Here is a 16,029-nt window from a genome sequence, read left to right on the forward strand (position 1 = left end):
ATAGATAAATAGATAAATAGATAAATAAATAAATAAATAGATAAATAGATAAATAGATAAATAGATAAATAGATAAATAGCATTGGTTTCCCAATTCCTATGTTGTGGGAAGATCTAAAGCCTGCAAAAGGAGTTTTTGAGAGAGCTTTTTATTGATGAAGTTGCTTCCAGCTTAAACTTAAACCCAGTCTGAGGACATTCTGGTAATTGGTTGAAAGGAAGCTTTTCTGGTAAATGTTAGAATGATTGGTTAGCATTGTTATTGTTTTTGCAACAATTTATTACTTCATTTTATGTATGTATATATGTATGTATAATGTATAATTTATCTATCTATCTATCTATCTATCTATCTATCTATCTATCTATCTATCTATCTATCTATCATCTATCTATCGCATTGTTATATGTTATACAGATAGTCCTTGACTTATAACCATTCATTTAATGACCGCTCAAAGCAACTCTTACTAGAGATGCTGAGAATTGACAGTTGAACATCTATAAGTAGTCCTTGATAAACAGAAGTAACTGGGACTGGGAACTCTGTCACTAAGCAATTTAGTTATAAAGTGTGATGTCACATGACCGGATCTACTTATGATAGCAGCTCCATTGGTATTGTTCGAGAGGTCATGTGATTGCCCATTTCTGACCTCCTGCTGGCTTCCCCATTGACTTTGCTTTACAGAAGATTGAAAATGGTAATCATGTGACTGCAAGATGCTGTGACCATTGTAACTTCAAGTCGGTTGCCAAGTGTCCGAATCACGTCATGTGACTGCAGGGCTGCTGCAATGACTATAAATTTGAGGAGCATCCATAAGTATTGAAGATGTACACTGAAGATGGCATCTCATTTTGTTGTATGAGGCTCAATGACAATAAAGTAAACTAAATTAAGTCTCCTCATTCAGCACGATTGTCGCTTTGAGTGAAAACTGAACAAATGGTTGTTAAGCAAGGACTATTTGTACTTTCAAAGTATCTGCTACAGCACTGAGCTTCTCTGAACAATTGTGAATAATGAGTGTACCAAGAGTTGTATATAATGTCTGCCATTGTTGAATGCTAGAGATTGAACACAGAAACCTGCCTTCTTGAATTAAGCATTCAATTTGTAGTCACAGTAAGATGGGTGTCAAACAAATTTAATAAATAAATAAATACTAAATTAAAACTAATGAATTACTAAATAATTAATTAATAGGGATTTTTTTAAGCTGAAAAAATTGCTTGGAAACTAATTAAGGAGAGAAGCAACTTGGAACTAAGAAATTTCCTTAGAACATTTAATCAGTGGAACAACTTGTCTCCTGAAATTATGAATGCTTCAACACCAGAAGTTTTTAAGAAGATGTTGGGACAGCCATTTGTCTGAACTGGTGTAGGGTTTCCTGCCTAAGCATGGGTTGGACTAGAAGACTTTCAAGGTCCCTTCCAACTCTGCTATTCTATTCTATTCTATTCTATTCTATTCTATTCTATTCTATTCTATTCTATTCTATTCTATTCTATTCTATTCTATTCTATTCTATTCTATTCTATTCTATTCTGTACTCCATATATAAATTTTGGTTCTCATCAAATTCATACTCAGAGATAGAATAGTTTTCACTGCTCCTTTGCACCAGGAAACAAAAATTTAAGCTTTCCATTTTAAAAGACTCCTTAAAGATTTTCAACACAATGGACCACCTATTTTCATTGCCTCACTTTGGTGCTGACTGAAGATGCTTCTGAAGCCATTTTGGCAGGTTTCTAAACTAAACACAGGAGTTGTTATTGTACAATGTGTATTGTAGAGCACTGTATATTTTATCCCAGTCTAAGGATATTGCTTACTATTGTAGTTGTAGACATGACTGCAACGTGGACTTGCCAATTTCCTTTCTCCTATGACCTACAGTTTCTGCCCTTACCTGTACTCGGGCTTCAGTGAGATCCGTCCTCATGGCTAATTGCTCTCTGGCATAGACATCTGGATAATGGGTCTTCTGAAAGACCTTTTCCAGCTCTTCCAACTGGTAGCTGGTGAAGGTGGTGCGGTTCCGTCTCTTCTTGCCCTTGTTGCTCTCTGAATCAGTCTTGTCCATTGGGCTGGGAAGATCATTACTTGCCCTCTCTTGGGACGTCTTCACACTGGTCTCTTTCACGCTGAGGTAACTACTATCCATTCCAGCAGAATCAGATCCTGGCTGTAGTTCAGTCTCTCCCAGGGAACTTTCTTTAGCTATGTAGGAGATGGGGATAGGGAAAAGAGAAGGACACAGAGAGAGAAGAAAATCATAAATCTATGGATAAACAAATTACTGAGTTGGATGCATGTTCTTAAAGAAAGAAGATGCAAGGAAAAGAGATGGATTTAAGGAGATGTGCCAGGAGGATGAAATATTAAGAAATAAGAAATATAAAACCTTTTGGCTTAGAGTAAAAGTAAAAGATGAAGGATACAGCTTGAGGCCTATAAAATAAATGGAATCCTTTAATTTAATTTTAAGTTTAGTTACTTAAAGAATATCAACTTTAGGTCCACTCTGGCAAAGAAATGTTGTGCTAATTCTGCTGCAATTTCCTATGCTAAAGTAGGCTACTTCAAAATGTATAAATATGACAAAGGTCCATATAATTTATAGGCTATTAGCATATTTCCATTTTTTTTATAGCAAGCACATTGGACAGTAGGTTAATTGTTGCTACTTTACCCCACCTTCCTCAATGTAGTATCAGAGGTGCTATTCAGTTGGTTCAGACAGGCTCGCCTGAACCTGTAGTGGAAATCGCAGGTGGCCACCCACCTGCCCTGTCTTTTTTTGGCACTTTTTCAAGCCCTGCGCATGCGCGCAAGCTGCACGTGCAATCAAAGCACCTACGTGGAAGGCCGAGCACATGTGTGGATGGGGCGCTCACATTTGCAAACCAGTAGGGAAAATAAATGAATACCACCCCTGTCTAATATCCTCTATATGCAGGGAAACTGCAATTCTCACAATTCCTGCATGACTTTGGGTGATGCTGTCTGAGAATTCTAGGAATTCTCCTAAGTCCTAAGATTCCTGGTGAATGTCAGACTTGGGATGGCTGCTCCACACATGGCTTTAAGGGAGAGTAATTTCCAAAACACTCTAGAAAGGAAAGGACATACAGAGAGTCAAATAAGAAGGCGTCTGGGAGCACCTTGACTGGCTGGGGAATTCTGGGAGTTGGAATCCGCACATCTTATTTACCAAGTTTGAAAAACACTGGTATACGTTTAATAAGCTGTGACGCAGTTCATCAGACACAACTTTATCTGATGTTGCATGAAAGCTAAACTCTTTTAATACATTTGGTTAATCAGAAAACTCCCAAGACTCATTCCGACTTTGCCATGGGTAGGCAAACACTCTCCAACAATGGAAAGAACATTACAGTTTTTACTAATGACCTGACTTACACACATTTTATCTAATGTCCTGCTCAGTTGGGTGAAAATAAATTCTGAATAGGCATATTTACAGTCTTATTTTAACGTATTGGTCACATTTAACTTTATTCTTTTTAAAGAAGGGGAAAATCTGCAGGGGGGGGAACAGATGGGAAATCAACGTGCCATACTGAGAGTTTGTCTCCCTGCTTCCTCTAGCTCCTTGGATTGTTAGCCATCAATCATTATGACTTGCTTCTTGCTGCTTTTGCTTTTGTTATCAGTTCCAGAACATATAACATTCAACGTGCAAAGAATCTGTCATACTATGCTTCTGTTTGACAAACTGTAAACTGTTTCACATTGGTTCAGTAGAGAATGGATCCTGGATAGTTGGCAGTAAGTGAAGTTTTAACTCTTATTCCTCCCAATTAAAATCTGACACACATTATATGCCAATGAAGGGCTTCATGAAAGAATAATAATAATGTGGTGTACTTATACATGATTGAGCTTCTATTTGGTAACACATTGGCTTCCCAATATGTTATTCTTGGAACCAGAATTACACACATTGTGTAATTTTCTGATGCAGTGCAGTGATAAAATAAGAATAGGAAATGAATGAATTACTTAATTTGCAGTTTCAGGACAAACTATCACCTGCTCTTTTAAGTCTGTGTGTTTCTCCATTTTCTGATGCAATTGCTCAACCAAAACCTATCTACAACTGATAATTTAAAAAAGTAAGTACAAAATGTTGATTAAACAGCACACAAAAAGACATTTGCTAGGAAAAATATATAGACGCTATAAAATAATAATATTTTTTTAAACGGCAAGGCGATCCCAAATAAGAGGAAATGAACTTAAGGGTAAGGAAATGAGGATATGCACAAAATCAAAATTGAAAGAGTTGTCCATCCTTAGCTTAAGATACTTATTATGGTAAGTAATCAACTGGGCAAACTTTAATTCAAACTTCACCAATTACCAGTTTGGTATTAAATAAATGACTTAATCATAATGATAATGATTAGACCCTGGACTAACTTCAGGATTTTTTAATTTTATACAATAAGCACCATTTCTGCCCCCTGTTCACAATCAACAGACTGTTGAGTATGGAAAACTGGTCCATGAGAGCCAATTTGCTCTAGTTCACCAGGCTGGAAAGCAGGGAATTCAAGTCCCTCCTTATCCATGAAAGTCATATGGGTTGACTTTGGGCTAGTTACTCTTTTCCACTCAAACCACCACACATATTTTTTTGTTGTGAGAAAATAGGAGGAGGAAGATGTTATTAAATATGTTTGCCACCTTGAGTTATTTGTAAAGGTAATAAAGGTGGGATATAAATAAATAATAGACCGGTGGGGGGAAGCGTTGCCTGCAATGTGGAACCTTCTGGGAGGGGGAAGAGAGTGTAACGCTCACATGTTCATGGTGATGTGGAAATACACACATTCCAAGTAAAACAAATAGATGTAATTATTTATGCAGTGGAATCAGTAGCTCTGTTTTTCCAGGATTCCAGATGACGGAGAAAATGCTTTCTGGATATAAACATTGCTACAGATGCTGATGTAAGCACGGAGCATGCTTGTTTATTCACTGATCAAAATATTTGTACATTGACTATTCCTGTAACTAAAAAGTGGAGTTACGGTTGTGATCCCACTTCTCCCACCAATGCATTTTAGTGCTCGTGCAAATCACGTAAGTAAATGAAAAAAGCGATAGACGATCCCTGCGCTTAGAGTTACTTGAAGGCACCGTTGCTCCACAGGCTGAAGGCTCCTCCTGCATACAATGGGATGCAAGGCTATTCAATGGCTATGTGACACTCCCTATAAAGCATACTTTTGTACTTAAGCTTCAGCTGGGGGGTTTTTTTTTGGAGGGGGGAGATTTATTTCCCAGTGACTCTATAAAGTCCCAATCTGGCAACCATTACATTGACATTTTCCAAATTCATTCCCCTGTTTATGGCCCTTTTTAATTTGTCATGCCTTCTAAGCCATTAATTGTACAAGAGCATTTACAGAAGACTCCATCTGACTGTGAAGCCACATGCCTTTTCTCCTAGATTTGGCAGCAGAGGCTGAAAAGAACAATGGCTGGAGAGGGGGTTTGCCTGCCATCTGCCAACTTTTTTTTTCCAGAGAGCTTTTTGTCTTTTCCCCTCCTTCGCTGTTGCCAGGAGAGGAGAAAGCGCACCATGGATGTCTGTGAAAGAATTGTCACAGAGGGAGAATAATGGCATGTGTGCAGAGCCCAAAGGGGAGGGGAATAATTCTTGGACTATTCCATCTTTATTGGATGGAGAACAAATTCTGGAGAGAACGTGATCCAAGAGCTTTCAGCAAGTACATCTCTCGATTGTCTGCAGACAATAGACTCACATGCACTGACCGACAGGCACACACAAACACACCCACACACAAACACACCCACCCACACCCACCCCAACAGTGCCTGCACATAAGATTTCCTTCTAGAATATAGCATATTTCAGAATTATCTGCATTTAATTGTGTGTGTTTATCTGCTTTTCCCCCAAAAAATCTATTGTTTAATTTAAAAAACAAAACAAAAATTGACAATAAATAGAACAATTGGGCAGCCTAGTTTTGTAAGTCACATATAAGGTATGGATAATGCAGTTGTACATATTTCCCTTTATTTCACCATGTGTACTTATTTCAGATACAATTCTGCTTCCAATGAAGCAACCAGAGACACTAAAAAAGCCCATATGCAGGTCGTTGGCACTTTACAAGTTGCATGGCAATACTATCCAAAGACTATCACTCTGGGGCATGGGGACACATTGCAAACATGTTTCCATCCAGCCAGGATGGCTTCTAGTGCTATTGTTCATGTACATCTACCAATCTGCTAGGCACAGAGTAGAGGCTTCTTGGTGGCCACTTTGTCCAATGTCCTCAAATCTCACCATGGTTTTCATGGTAACAGTCAGCATAACTGAGAACCTCCTGATCTCCCCCCCCCCCCCATCATCCAGCAGAGGCCAATGCACAAGCTGGACATCGTGATTCAGTTCCATGCCAAGAACTCAGCAAACCGCAAAAGAAAAGGAACACCAAGAAATTCACATACAGTTTGGCTCTATCAAGTAGTTTCCCATGGAGAAATGAGATTGCCCTGAAGCCCTTACATCAGTGCTGCAGCCCACAAGGGCGAAGATTTATTTCCAGTTGGACTGTTCTGGGAAAGCATTCTGGAGGACTTCTTTGAACATGAAGACCCATTGCCTGTGAGGGATGGCTTGGAATTGTTGCAATTATATTGGTAGTTGGCAATTCAGGATGGCTTTTGGGAGGCATATTTGAAATCACACACATTGTTCCATTGTGGGTTGCTTCTTCCCTCCTCACCCTTTTTTTTCAAATTTGTGGAAGAGGAACAGAAAAAATATGTCCAACAGGCTTGAAATGGGAGTTTCAAATGCCTGTAGATTGGAGACCTACTCCTAGGGAGGGGAGGGAGGAGAACAGAGTGCAAAGAAATCACATATGGGTCAGGAAGACACCAGTATTATTGTTCTGATAAACAGAATAGTCACAGGAATCTCACGCACAATGTCAATGTACGCAAAAGACAAGACTGGTAAAGGCTTTTTGGGGCCAGAGACAAATTATCCGGCCAGAACCTCTTCTTTTGGATAATAACATAATAATGCAAGATAACCATTTCACTGCCCCTTCATTACAGCCAATTTTGGTTTTCTGAGCCCTGTTCTTACTTGCAGGATACCACAGAACAATCACATTCCTTGTTTGATCCACACAATATTGCTCTTTTCTTATTCCCAGCCCTTGAGTGAAACAACCTGATGCCATCAAAAGAAAGAGCATTCTCAAAGTAGGAATTCTCCTTTTTTCCAGAGGTGTCTGCAGATGTGACTTTGAAAAAACAAGATGGTGGCTACAATGGCCACCCAAAAGAATCAGGCAAAGCTTCCCTCGCCCCTATTTTTACCATATCCACCTCATCTTCAGCTAGTGCTCTCTGAGAACTAATCCAAGTGACTGATTACAAGCATGGAGCAGTTTTGCCCCTGGACCTGGATAAATGTGGCTTTGGAAACACCAGTTTTCCTGACAATCAGCAGTCTTTGGTAGAAAGGGAAAGGAAGCTAGAGAAATCCACTCATTTTTCAAGCTTTAAAGCAATAAACAATAAAATAAAGCAGTAAAGCAAAGCAGTCAGTTTGATGTAGTGGTCAAGGCTCTGGACTAGACTCCACAAGACTGTAAATTCTTTTTTTGTGTAAAGATTTTTTATTTTTTCATTTTCATAACATATAACCACATGTATACTCTTACATAGCCAACATTGCATTGTATTATTAAATGTTTACATCAATTCATCTTAACATCAACTCCCAAAAACAGCTCTTCTGCTCTCCATGCACCATAGTTGTTACTTTCTTCTCTCTCTCTCCTCTTCCTCCCTATCTCCTTTCTTCCCTCTGTTGTCCTTCTATTCACTACTTCCCCTTCCTCTCTCCTTTTCCTCTCTCCCCTTTCCACTCCTTCTTTCTCTCCTCCTCTTCCCCCTACTCTCTCTCCTATCCCTCTCTTCTTCCCTTACCTCTCTCCTCTATTTCTCACTCTTCATCTCATTTACTTGGTGTATTTCAGCTTCTGAGCAAGCTCCATTTTATGTTGATGGTATTTATAATTCCTTTTCAATATACATATTTAATTTTAACATATATCTTCCTCCTTTTTTTTAAAAGAGAGAGAGAGAAAAGTATACATATATAGTCATTGTGCTTTTAATCGCCCCCCTCCCCCAGCCTCATTTTGACTGAGATGTAGACCTGGTTACAATTTCCAGCTATTCTCATCATTATATTTATATAGTTATGTATCCTTAAATGCCTCCAATTTGTGATTCTGTCTTTAAGTCTCAATGGTTTCCCATTCTAAGTATATTTTATGTTCTCTCTCCATTTTTCCATATCTTGGTTTAGGTTACCCTTAATTGTCTATAAATAACAATCCTTGCTGTTCAATGTTCATTACAATTCCCTTAAGCTACTATATAGAATAGCAAGTGGTAAACATCTCACTTTGTTCATCATCTTAGAAATTCTAGATATGTCCATGTTTTGTATATTTTAACCCATGCTTAATTGTCCTTCCATTGTCATATTCATTCAATTAGCAACTCAGTTTAATTATCATGTATAAAAGTGAATCACAAAACTCTGCTTTATGATCTCCCCATATCAGTTTCAAATTTGTCCATATTCCATATGTTTTAACCTTTATTTAATTATCTTTCCATTATCATATTGAATCAATTAGCAACACAGTTTTATTGCCATATTTAGGAATAAACCCTTTATCTCAGCTTTATATTTTCCCACATAGCAAGTTGTCTGATTTTTTCCTAGTAAGTCTTTTGTCCCGCTTCTCTATTCCTGCCTTCTCCCTTTTCTTTGTTTTGACACGTCCACCCTCTTCAATTTTCCCCAAGTCACCATCAAATAAATCTTTTATATTTTCCTTTGTTGGGGCACAACCTCCTTCTTCAGTTTTCCCCATGCCACTGTCAGTCTCTATAAAATCTTTTATCTGCTTTTTATTTCCTTTTGTTGGGACACATCCACCCTTTTCAATTTTCCCTATACCATTGCCAAACCCAAAGAAGTTTTTTGTCTGCTTTTTATTTTCCACCATTTCTACCCCTTCGTTATCCCCCCTTCTTCTTTCCCTTCTTCTTTAAATTCCTGTTTCTCTGCATTCAGAATTCTATTTAGGCTTGATTTTAATGATTTATGCTTATTTTTTTATAATTTCACATAGTTCTTCAAATTTCCACCTCTCCATAATGTCCAGTTCCAAGGTTACAATTAATTATACAGTTCTTATTTCAAAGGTCTGGTCCACCTTAAATTTAGCTAATGTGAAAACAGAAGGGAAGCTGGAGCCATCTTGATCTTTTGCAAAGAAAAAAAAACTTCGTATTTTCCCAGTTCTTGATTTTATTATTATTTTTTCCCTTGCTACCTTCTACTTCTCGTTGGTTATGGTTGCTCAAAACATATTAATTTGGAACAAACTTGCATACAGCCAAACTCGGGTATGTTTCTCTTCGTCTCCTGCTTTTCCAAGTTCTGATTTATGGCAGTTAGTTAATTAAATCTCCCACGCAGGCAAGATAAGGTTATCAGTTATCAGTGAGAAAATAGTCCTTTTTCATTGATTTTTTCTCCCTTGTTGCATTGCACCTCTCATTAATTGGAGTTGCTTAAGATGTATTAGTTAGAAGAAATTCAGACGAAGTAAATCACCTCAGGATGTTTGGTTTCTATTTCAAATCCAAAACCAAATTTAGAGTTTGTATTTGAGTGGGTTCGTCACTTCTCTGCTTTCTCCCTTTCTGACCAAATTGTTTGAAACAAATGGCTTTTGGGGGGGGGCTAGTATTTCAACCCTCCATTTTCCCTTTCTTTCTTTCCTTTTGCCAAAATCCAGATCTGTCTATTAATATTATTTGTACTCTCAATTTTTTTTGCCTTTTCCAAGGGGTTAAATGAATCTTCTTACCAAAACTGTAAATTCTAATCTCACCTTAGGCACAAAGCCAGCTGGGTGACTTTGGCCCGATCACTCTTTCTCAGCACTAGGAAGAAGACAATGGCAAACCACTTCCATAAAAACTGCAGGCACTATCTCAGGCAGTTGCCATGAGTAAACAATGACTAAAAGGTTAAAAAATGAAAAAAAAAAAGCAGAAAGAATAACCAAGTCAGCAACATGACTGTTGTGGTAGAGTAGTGGGCAGCAATCAGGAAAGGAAATTTTATGTTGGCATATTTTTCTCCTGGCTAAAGGCGTGATGGATATCATTTTAATGTGGCCATCTGCTGGTGCCTTAAATATAGTTTACCTTATGACTTAGAAACTAAGAAACTATTGAGTTTTGACATATAACTTGGAATAACTTGGAAGGAAACAGTAAAAAACTAATGCATTCTTTTAAAGTCTGAGCTAGAGGTCAGATTAAGGGATGATCTCCAATTCCCCCCCACCTTGTTTCTGTTTTGAAAACAGTTTTGACAAAACCCTAAAAATGGAAGAAGCAATATAGGAAATAAACAACATCTAGATTACTTACTGCCAAATTTTGAGGTAGAGCAATTGCACAACATAAACTTCATCTGGTAGAACACCACGTATAACACAGAGCTAAATTTAAATACCTCAGTGGCTATCCAATATTCGCCCTCTGATAATCTTCGTTTGCCAAAAGAAAAAAAAGAGCGAAAGAATTTGAATGAATTTGAACGAAATACAGACTTTTCTGTGTGTGAAAACTACAGAAGGAGTTTTCATACACAGGAGAAGGAAAGTTTTCCTATCCATCACGCTAAATTCTGAAAAATTGCAAGTTATATGATAAAAATATAATGACTAGTAGCTCATTTAATTTTGTAGAAATTTTGCTTCAGGCTAACGCATAAAACGTATGAATTTATTTAAGATAGTTGAATACAATTCCATATTGCAATATTCTCAGTGGGTATGTGCTTTGAATACAATAAAAAGCACTTAAAGTACATCACAACTTTTAACAACACAATGAATGGAATTTATAGGTAACATTTTTACAACTGAGAGGCCCAAAATATATGAATTATTTAAAACAAGAAAAAAAAATGAAAAGAAAGGAAGATCCCAGAGATGGTGTTCCATCCAAGACCTTTAGAGATACATGTACCATTACGATGGAATATTATTGTGTAAAATGTCCTCTCCCTGACAATGATTTTTCTGCCTAACTTCATTTGATGGGCAGTGTGAGCAGACATGCAGAAAATGACAAAAGGCTATCTTTCGGATTCCTTGTTCCAAAGTAGTTTAGATCTTGAAAAGTTAAATTTGTATTTTACGTTATACCTGGGAGCTAGTGTATCTATCAAGCCACAGACGTAATTAGGTGAAGGCATTCATTCCAAGTTAGTAATCTTGTAGCTATTTTTTTGGATCAACTGCAGTTTCTAAACTGTTTCAGATGATTTATTTTTTTTAAAGGAGGAAAATGCAAGTCAATTTTGAAAATCGAGCCAAAAGAAAGATGCTGATTTTCAACATGTCCAGTTTTATTTGCTTTTGGGTAAGGGTTACGGTGATTATTATTTCCAACAATTGAAAGAAACAAAGACCATTTCAAAAACTGATTCTTTCTGAATATAGGAGAAGAGAAAATTAAAACCTGTTGTGGAATTCAAAAAAGGCTCAATTATATAAGTTCTTCTGAGATTACGAAAATCACCTGGAGCAGAGTTTTATAAAAGGCATGTCATAGCATGTGTGAGCATCTGGAAAATGTGAGCTTCTAGATTTCCTTGGTAGACTAATAAAACTTTCAACATATGTGCAAAGTTGCCATTAATAGTAGTTGTTCATTGATACCAAATAGCTGTATCAACAACAGAAAATCACTTCCTATTTTCCCTGACAAGGACAATGCATCCAAAATGAGATGGGTAATTTGGGATTTTCAAAATAAATTTGGCATTTAAAATTGAAAAGGTGTAGCATAAATAATAAAACAGGATACAAGGCAAAGCAGAGGTAGTCAAGGAAAGTTAAGTATTGCTTTTCTTTTAACACCTAGCCTCACCAAGTTGATTCCTGGTTTATAGACACACACACACACACACACACACACACACACACACACATATATATGTAGGTCTTGGTTATTTGGGTTTTCTCCCGCGTAAAATTGGAAGTGTCTTGGCAATGTTTCGACGAAGTCTCATTTGTCATTTTCAGGCTTGTTTGCTCGGCTTCTAGCTTCCAGGAGCAATGTGAGATCTCAGCTGTTTCTTCCTTTTAACTGCCAGTGAGGGTTTGAGCTGATTGGGTGGGAGCTTGGCTGTGTTCTGATTGGGTGGAGGTGTGTTCTGATTGGTTGGGGGTTTGTGCTTCATGTAAGGATTGAAGGGATTTAAAGTGGCTAATGGTGCAGTTGCGGTCTGGCTTCTGGTCCTTGGCCGTGCCTCATCATCAGTGTGGGTTTGAGTCTGCTGCTGCTGCTGAGCCGAATAACCCGAATAACCAAAGACCTACATACACACACACACACATACACATATACATACATACTTGGGACTAAGATATTATATAAAGTTAGGCTATCAGGAGTAAATAAAATGGAATGGAAAAAAAAGGGAAAAGGAAAAATAAATAAATAATGACAACTACAACTAATGGCCATTCCACCATCAGATTTTCAATGGTGGAATGGCCATTAGATATAGTTGCCATTATTATTATTTACTTTACCCTTTCCTTTCCTTATTTTTTATTTTATTATTGTATTTATATCCCATGTTTTTATCTTTATAAAAAAACTCAAGGGATGGACATACTTAATACTATTCCTTCCTCCTATCTTTTTTTCAAACCTTGTGAGGTGGGTTGAGCTGAGAGAGAATGACTGGCCCAAAGTCACCCAGCTGGCTTTTATACCTAAGGTTATACCTAAGGCAGGACTGGAATTCAGAGTTTCCTGTTTTTTAACCACTAATCACTACATCAAACTGACTTATATATAGTAAATACATAATATTACAAATAATATAAATATTACAAACAAAAGTATTATAAACAAAATATATTGTTTATAGCACTTATGTCATGGTGATATCAGCTTGGCAATTAATAGTAAAACCAACATATAGGAAATACGGCAATCACATGATTGTGACATGGGATGCTCCAACCTTTGTAAACATTGCCAATTCCCTAGTGACCTAATTTTTACCATGTGACCATGGGAATGCTGCAACAGCCCAAAGAGTGAGGGCTGGTCATTTTTAAAAAAAAGTATTGTTATAACTTTGAATTGTCACTAAAAGAATGGTTGTAAGTCAAGGACTACCTGTATAACTAGCCTGGATACATTGTCATTTATTGACAAGAAAGTACAATAATGTCCAGCCCATGGTCTTGTAAGGACAATTCCGAAAGACTCCATAAAAGTTCTTGTTATGAAGGCTGGATGTGCATCTGGACAGTGAAACATGATCCTGACAACTATTCCTTATGTTATATTGCGAGAATTATCAGTTTACAATTATGAGTTGAGCAGTTGGGAGTCAAGGATTCCATTATCTTGCATCTGTAATGCAGCTATTTAAGGACATAAAGATTGACGGAACCTAATTTCTTCATTAGAGCCGAGGTGGCGCAGTGGTTAGGGTGCAGTACTGCAGGCCACTTCAGCTGACTGTTATCTGCAGTTCAGCAGTTCAAATCTCACCGGCTCAAGGTTGACTCAGCCTTCCATCCTTCCGAGGTAGGTGAAATGAGGATTCAGACTGTGGGGGCAATATGCTGACTTTGTAAACTGCTTAGAGAGGGCTGAAAGCCCTATGAAGCAGTATATAAGTCTAACGGCTATTGCTATATTCATTACTTTTTGATTGTTTTTTCTGTACTGAAAAGATTAAGTCCCTTCAGCAAGATTTTACAGTATTCATTGGGTGAATTGCCTTCTTGAAGAAAGACGTCTTGAGGATGATTACTTTGCAAAATATTATTTTTTATTACACAGTAAAAGAATGCTTAGAATATGAATTTTGGAAAGTTAACAATGGATTAAGAATGCAGCTGGTTTGGAATTAAAATTATGAATTACTTAGACGTATTCCCATGGGAAATGGAGATTGGGTTTTTTTTAAAGAAACATAATGAGACTTAAAGGTTCAACACTAGAGGGAGCTAAAAGATAATACATTATTTTTGTTAAAGAAATAAAGAATGGGGCAATAATTTCTTAATAAATACTGGTCTTCAAAATTACTGGATATGATAGAGAGAGCGCATGTTAATGAAATTACAGAAGGAGAAAAAGTTACAATGGACAATTTTGAAACTAATTTGAAGGTAGATTTAAAATGGTCAATTAATGAGAAGAATATGGAGAAAGATGTAGTAGACACACAAATGAGACTGATGGATGTCTCATTCCATAGAGTAGGTGTACCGTTTTTAAATCGGAAAAGGAATTGGGATAACTTTCTTACTGGATCCTCAAACTAAGCTCTGTTAAGATCCTGAAGAACTCCAGAAGAAGTGATTTAAAGGGGGGGGGCTTTATTTATTGGATATGCTCTGATGAATTATGTTAATGTTTTGAAGAATTCTTGGCTTAAAAAATATGAATAGAAATTAAGCTCTATTTTTGAAGAAAATTGAAAGTTAAGATTCTTAAAAATTCAGGGGAGGAATACAATGTTGTCTTATTTAATCAAGGTTAAAATTGAAAATTAGTTATATCTGGTTCCCCTTACAAGATTTATACTGACAAAGAACAAATGCTGAGTTTATGGGATTTTGTTTCTTAGTTAAGATATGAGTTATGTTGTATTTAGGAGAGGGTGATTCTCCGGTAAAATCATTTTTATTTTATGGGATGAATATGGAAGTTCCTTCTCCCGGCCCCCCCCTTTTTTTACACCTTTTCCCCTTCCTTCGTTTATGTTTGCAGTTTGTATTCATTGTTATTCTTATTTGTAATTCTTAATAAAACTCTTTGAAAATAAGAAACATAGCAAAGTGTAAGAATACCTAGCATATTTGGGGGGGGGGACGTCTCAACCTTAAAAGAGAAACCATTTTAATCCACTTACATTCCAAATAATCCAAAGTGAAGAAAAATGAAGAGAGACAAAAAGAGCAAAAGATAGTGAGAAACTTTCCCAAACAAGGACAGTAAAAAAAATCATTATTTCTAGCATCATTAATAAGAGCATGTACATCAAAAAATCATTCATTTTTCATTGTATGCAGCATACATTTGAACCACAGAATGTGAAGAGAGAGGTAGAGAATTTAGAAGCTGCGAATATAACGGTATTTACAGGATATGAAGAGCATCCATGAAATGTGGCTGGCAGATGTGGATATTATACAAGAGTACATCCTTTAGAATTTACATAATAAATACTGCAAAAATCATACAGATAGTCCAGACAAAAGATAGTTTAAAAAACTAAGCCCCGGGGCCCCATGCAGCCCTTCAATTCCATTTCTTCTGCCTTCCCACCCAATCTTTCTAATTTATGGCTCAAAATACACACACTCCCAGAAGATCCATCTGATGATAATGTCAAAAGCAATAGCACAATTGCTGAAAATATCAGTGCAAATTCTAACCTTTGTAACTGAAAAATAAATAAAAATAGTGTAAATCTTAATGTTTAAAGAAAAAAAAATCCTTGCTAGGGAAACAAAAATAATTAAATTTTGTCTCCTTCCTTCCTTCCTTCCTTCCTTCCTTCCTTCCTTCCTTTCCCTCCCTCCCTCCCTCCCTCCCTCCCTCTCTCTTTAAATTCATTGGGCACCCAAGTCGCCCAGTGAACTCCATATTCATGATTTTAGGCTGCCCATTTTGCATTGTTCCTCCCCTCCTACCCTTTCCCCACCCGCAAAATGAAGCATGAAAATGAAATATGTCTCCTGATCACCAAAATGTTCTCCCTTCCTGATTTACATTACACACCCAGTCAAGGGCAATGAAAGTTGAAATCAAGCTATGCCACTTAGCTTTATCACCTGATGATTCCT

General features: G+C 37.0%; 1 protein-coding gene across 2 annotated transcripts in view; it reads right to left on the reverse strand.

Moving 5' to 3' along the window:
* Positions 1-16,029, reverse strand: part of ALX4 (ALX homeobox 4) — a 67,250-nt gene that overhangs the window by 17,442 nt on the left and 33,779 nt on the right. For both annotated transcript variants that reach the window (XM_087722234.1, XM_087722158.1), the window contains one exon: positions 1,923-2,233. In XM_087722234.1, the coding sequence (XP_087578360.1) occupies positions 1,923-2,233 (311 nt within the window). The remainder of the gene's footprint in view (positions 1-1,922; positions 2,234-16,029) is intronic.

Source organism: Thamnophis sirtalis, unplaced genomic scaffold (assembly GCF_051295495.1).
Source record: "Thamnophis sirtalis isolate CommonGarterSnake01/CBP01778 unplaced genomic scaffold, rThaSir2_p1.2 scaffold_1, whole genome shotgun sequence".
Taxonomy (NCBI): Eukaryota; Metazoa; Chordata; class Lepidosauria; order Squamata; family Natricidae; genus Thamnophis; species Thamnophis sirtalis.